This window comes from Bison bison, unplaced genomic scaffold (genome assembly GCF_000754665.1).
Source record: "Bison bison bison isolate TAMUID 2011002044 unplaced genomic scaffold, Bison_UMD1.0 scf7180017864363, whole genome shotgun sequence".
NCBI classification, from domain to species: Eukaryota; Metazoa; Chordata; class Mammalia; order Artiodactyla; family Bovidae; genus Bison; species Bison bison.
The window spans coordinates 515,546-520,013 of record NW_011494935.1 but is presented as its reverse complement, the minus strand read 5'-3'; the positions used below and the strand labels follow the sequence as shown (position 1 = coordinate 520,013).

Here is a 4,468-nt window from a genome sequence, read left to right as displayed (position 1 = left end):
ACTTAAACATATTTGTCTATCCCAGAGCAAATACGTTAGAATCTTTGGGGATGAGGTCTCAGCATAGTGAAAAAGTGAAAGAGTTAGTTGCTCAGTTGTGTCCGACTCTTTGTGACCCCGTGAACTGTAGCCCGCCAGGCTCCTCTGTGCATGGAATTCTCCAGGAAGGAATACTGGAGTGGGTGGCAATTCCTTTCTCCAGTGGATCTTCCCAACTCAGGGATCAAACTCGGGTCTCTTGCATTGAAGGTGGATTCTTCACTATCTGAGCTACCAGGGAAGCCCCTATTGTTCTAAAAACTTTCTAGGTAATTGTAATGTTCAAACAGAGTTGAAAACTGCTTGTCTGTCATATTGAAGAATTAGTCTCCATTCCTAATTACACTACACTACACACACACAAAGATTATATAATTTTACTGGGTTTCTGTGACATTTGGGACATGGGCAGAATGAAATGTATTTTAAGAAAAAAATGATTCTGTCCACTGAATACTATCTGAACCACTAATAATTTTAGACTAAGTCTAGGTGGTGCTATTGGAGAAGGAAATGGCAACCCACTCCAGTGTTCTTGCCTGGAGAATCCCAGGGACGGGGGAGCCTGGTGGGCTGCTGTCTACGGGGTCGCACAGAGTCGGACACGACTGAAGCGACTTAGCAGCAGTAGGTGGTGCTAGTGGTGAAGAACCTGCCTGCCAGTGCAGGAGACATAAGAGATGCAGATTCACTCCGTGGGTCGGGAAGATCCCCTGGAAGAGGGCTTTGCAACCCGCTCTTGCCTGGAGAATCCCATGGACAGAGGAGCCTGGAAGACTACAGTCCCTAGGATCATGAAGAGTTGGACACGACTGAAGTGACTTAGCATTCACACACACTATATGATATAGTTATGAAGACAAAATAGTCTGCAGTAAAAAGTCAAATAAGACCAAATAGAACACTTAATCATCATGGTTCTATATGATCTATAACCAGCATTTATTAGAGCTGAAACCTGAAATGTTGTGATATCAATAGGTAATATTTACATTTATGAGTACTACTGCTGCTGCTAAGTCACTTCAGTCATGTCCGACTCTGTGTGACCCCATAGACGGCAGCCCACCATGCTCCGCCATCCCTGGCATTCTTTATGAAATTATTGGGTTAATGTTTTATCTCTACCTATAAATGTAAACTCCATAGAAAATTAGGAATTTATCAGCACATTAACAACTGTATCCCCTAGTGCACACCTGATTCTTAGTACACACTTCATAAATATTTGAGGATTGCATGGACAAATGTTCCTTACAGCAGCCTTGTGAGAGAAGAGTACTTATTCCCATTGTATAGGTGAGGACCCTAACACCCTGAGTTTACTAATATACAGCCTCCAGGAGCTTTTTGTGTTTTGTTCACTGTTGTATCTCTTGATGCATGGGCTCAGTGTGTAACACACTAAATAGTTCTTGAATGAATAAATGGAAAAGGCAAATCTGACTCAGCTTAGATCATATGGATGGTAAGAAACAGAGGTAGAATTCAAACTCAAGTCTCACTGGATCCATAACACATTCCTTTTACTTTTTGGAATTGTTTAAACCCACATAATAATTGAAATAACAGTGCAATTTGAGCATGTTATTTGATATTTGTCACATTTACTTTGTTTCTCTCTTTACGTATACAATTTTGTTTTTGTCTGAACCATTTGTACAGGTGTTTCAGACATCTTGACACTTCACATAAACACTTCAGTCTGCACTTCCTCAGAATGAGTATATTCTCTTAGATAACACAATTCCACTTTTATACCTAAGAAATTTCAGATTAATTTGAATTTGTACAGAGTATTCCCCAGATTATTTCATTGCTATTTTATGTTTTCCCTTCCTAGTCAGGACCTGATCAAGGATCGTATACTGCCTTGGTTGCTAACTCTTCAGCAAAGCCCGTTCTCTCAATTCTATTACATATTGTCCAGAAAGTGCTTAACTCAACTACAATGCTTTATTTCCACAGCCTCATCACTTTGGCCAACCTTTCTCCTTCAGGGTTGGCAAATACAGCAGCAGAGGGGATGCACCCAGTGGAAAACATCTATATCATTGAGGAAAATGTATATGAAGAGGAGGATCCATACGAGTGTTACTGCTCCGTCAACAGTGGGCAGCAATCCTAACAACCTCTGGGCTGCTGTCACCTTTCAACGACACCAGATTCAACCACTTCATTTAGGGGCTTGGTGTTGTCTTCTTTGAAGACATGAGATGGCTCAGCTGACTGATTTAGGAAATTCTGCCCTTGGCCACCGAGCAGAGTTTTTCCATATTTTAAAGATAACTAGCTCACTCGAGGATTGAGCTGGGACCTGTGTGGTAATACACAGGCACTACATTGCCTCTGTGTTCCATCCACCCAACTCAGAGACTGCTAATTGGGACATTAGAGCTCCAGTGGGCTTTTACAGAGAGTAAGAATTCTTAATATGGGATCTCTGGAATTCTAGATATTCGATTACATGGTGTGTCCATGAAACTCTTGAAAATACAGGGGAAATTACCTGCTGAGATATATGTGTGTCTTTTTCAATACAGGAAATCTAAAGGGTCACTGATTCTCAAAGAGCTCTGTGATCCATAGAAGGGGTTAGGAAACTACTGGAGTAGGACTAGATGGTCTTGATTCCCTCAAAGCCTCAAGGTTTATACTTCTTTGAATGTTGACTCTGCAACAGTAAGTGCCAATGCACAGCTCTCCTTGGCTTCAGTTAAGAAGATGGGCCAGCAAGGCCTGTGGTGTGGCAGATGCTCCTGGAGAAAAAGGAAGTACGCTCAGTGTGAATTGACTAGTTTTGCTTGGGGTGTACTCAAAGGGAAAGATCTCTAACTGACTTGTCATTCATGGAGAGAAATGGAGCAGTGTTTTTCATAAAAGAAGAAGCAGGACTGGGACACAAATTCTGTTCCCTGGTGGAAAGTAGATGAGGGTCTCTAGCCGTCTTTATTTGTCAGAGTCAGATCCCTTCGTGCTTCGACAATGGTCCTTAAGCTTCAGTGCCAAGATGGTGGACAGTAGGTCCATCTTGCCTGTTTTTTCCTCCCCAGTTATGGCACAACTCTGACACATAATAGAGATTTACTTAATATCTTTGGAGTGAAAAAATTAAAAAGCAGAAAGGCAAATTTCTGGAAAAACTTTTCCAATGGAGAATTCAGATAGAACTCTGTACCTTCACTTGTGGGGAACTAAAAAATACTCTTAATCCTCTGTTTCTGGTCTTGTCCAGCTCTTAGTTTCTCAGCATCTTCTTCCAGCTCAGGCCCTGGAAGTCTATTACTCTCCTGTCTTCTTTCTCTTTTCTGCTGGATGAATCAACAGTAGAGACCTGCCTGAAAACGGCCTTCTCTGGGTGATGGCTAAAGTGCTACTGTGTTGCATGCAGGAGATGTTGGTCACCAATGATGCAGGCTTCCTGTTTGTTACAGTGTTCAGGCTGCATCCAGATAGGATTGGGAAGCATTCATTTTCTACTGGAGATCATTTTGCAGTGTTCCAGGCAGGGGCTTTTAAACAAGCTGAATAATTAATCTTAAGTGTTTTTAGTTTATGAAATTCTAGAGGGAAGAGGTTTCAGAACACATTTAAACCAGGTCAATGATTGCCCCACAAAAGGGATTCTTATTCTAAAAAAATCTTTAAACAAGGATGTATATATAAGAACAACTCTTGCAACAGTGCTTGTGAGAGACTTTTTCCATGAATTGGGGAATAGCTAATTAGGTGGTATTGCCAACACACTGGAACAGTTAAAAAAAAATTAGTTGGTTTCATCATAGAGTTGTTTTGCTAGTTCAACAGATACTAAATGCTTACCTTGTGCCAGGGACTCTGGTGCTGGGATCACAGAGACCAAATAGACACATCCCTGACCCTGTGGAACTTCTGACTGATCTGACAGGAAGGAGGATCTCATTCATTCATCCAGTGAACATTTTTTAGCACCTAGTTTGTGCCAGACAGTGATTTAGTTCCTAGAAATATAGCAGTGAAGGAAACAGACAAAATCCCTAGTTTCACAGAGCTGTGTTACTTGTCAAAGGAGAAATCTATATTGCTAATAAAAAGAAAAAGGTTCTAAAACAGTATAGTTAATTCTATTTTTTTCTTTTACTGTAAAATATTCCAGAAGCATATTCCAAAGTTAATATGGTTATTTCACAGGGGCAAATAGTCAGTTTCACTTTTTCCTTTTATGTGCTTCTATAACTGTTTGAGGAGAAGGCAATGGCACCCCATTCCAGTACTCTTGCCTGGAAAATCCCATGGATGGAGGAGCCTGGTAGGCTCTAGTCCATGGGGTCGCTAAGAGTCGGAGATGACTGAGCAACTTCACTTTCACTTTTCACTTTCATGCATTGGAGAAGGAAATGGCAACCCACTCCAGTATTCTTGCCTGGAGAATCCCAGGGACAGAGGAGCC

General features: G+C 41.3%; 1 protein-coding gene across 2 annotated transcripts in view; it reads left to right on the top strand.

Moving 5' to 3' along the window:
- HAVCR2 (hepatitis A virus cellular receptor 2) overlaps positions 1 to 2,555 on the top strand; it is a 19,534-nt gene extending 16,979 nt beyond the window's left edge. The window contains exon 5 of one of the 2 annotated variants that reach the window (XM_010855274.1): positions 2,008 to 2,555. In XM_010855274.1, the coding sequence (XP_010853576.1) occupies positions 2,008 to 2,167 (160 nt within the window). In that variant the 3' untranslated portion in view covers positions 2,168 to 2,555. The remainder of the gene's footprint in view (positions 1 to 2,007) is intronic. The other variant, XM_010855275.1, reaches the window with a different exon arrangement.
- The last annotated feature ends 1,913 nt before the right edge of the window (positions 2,556 to 4,468 follow it).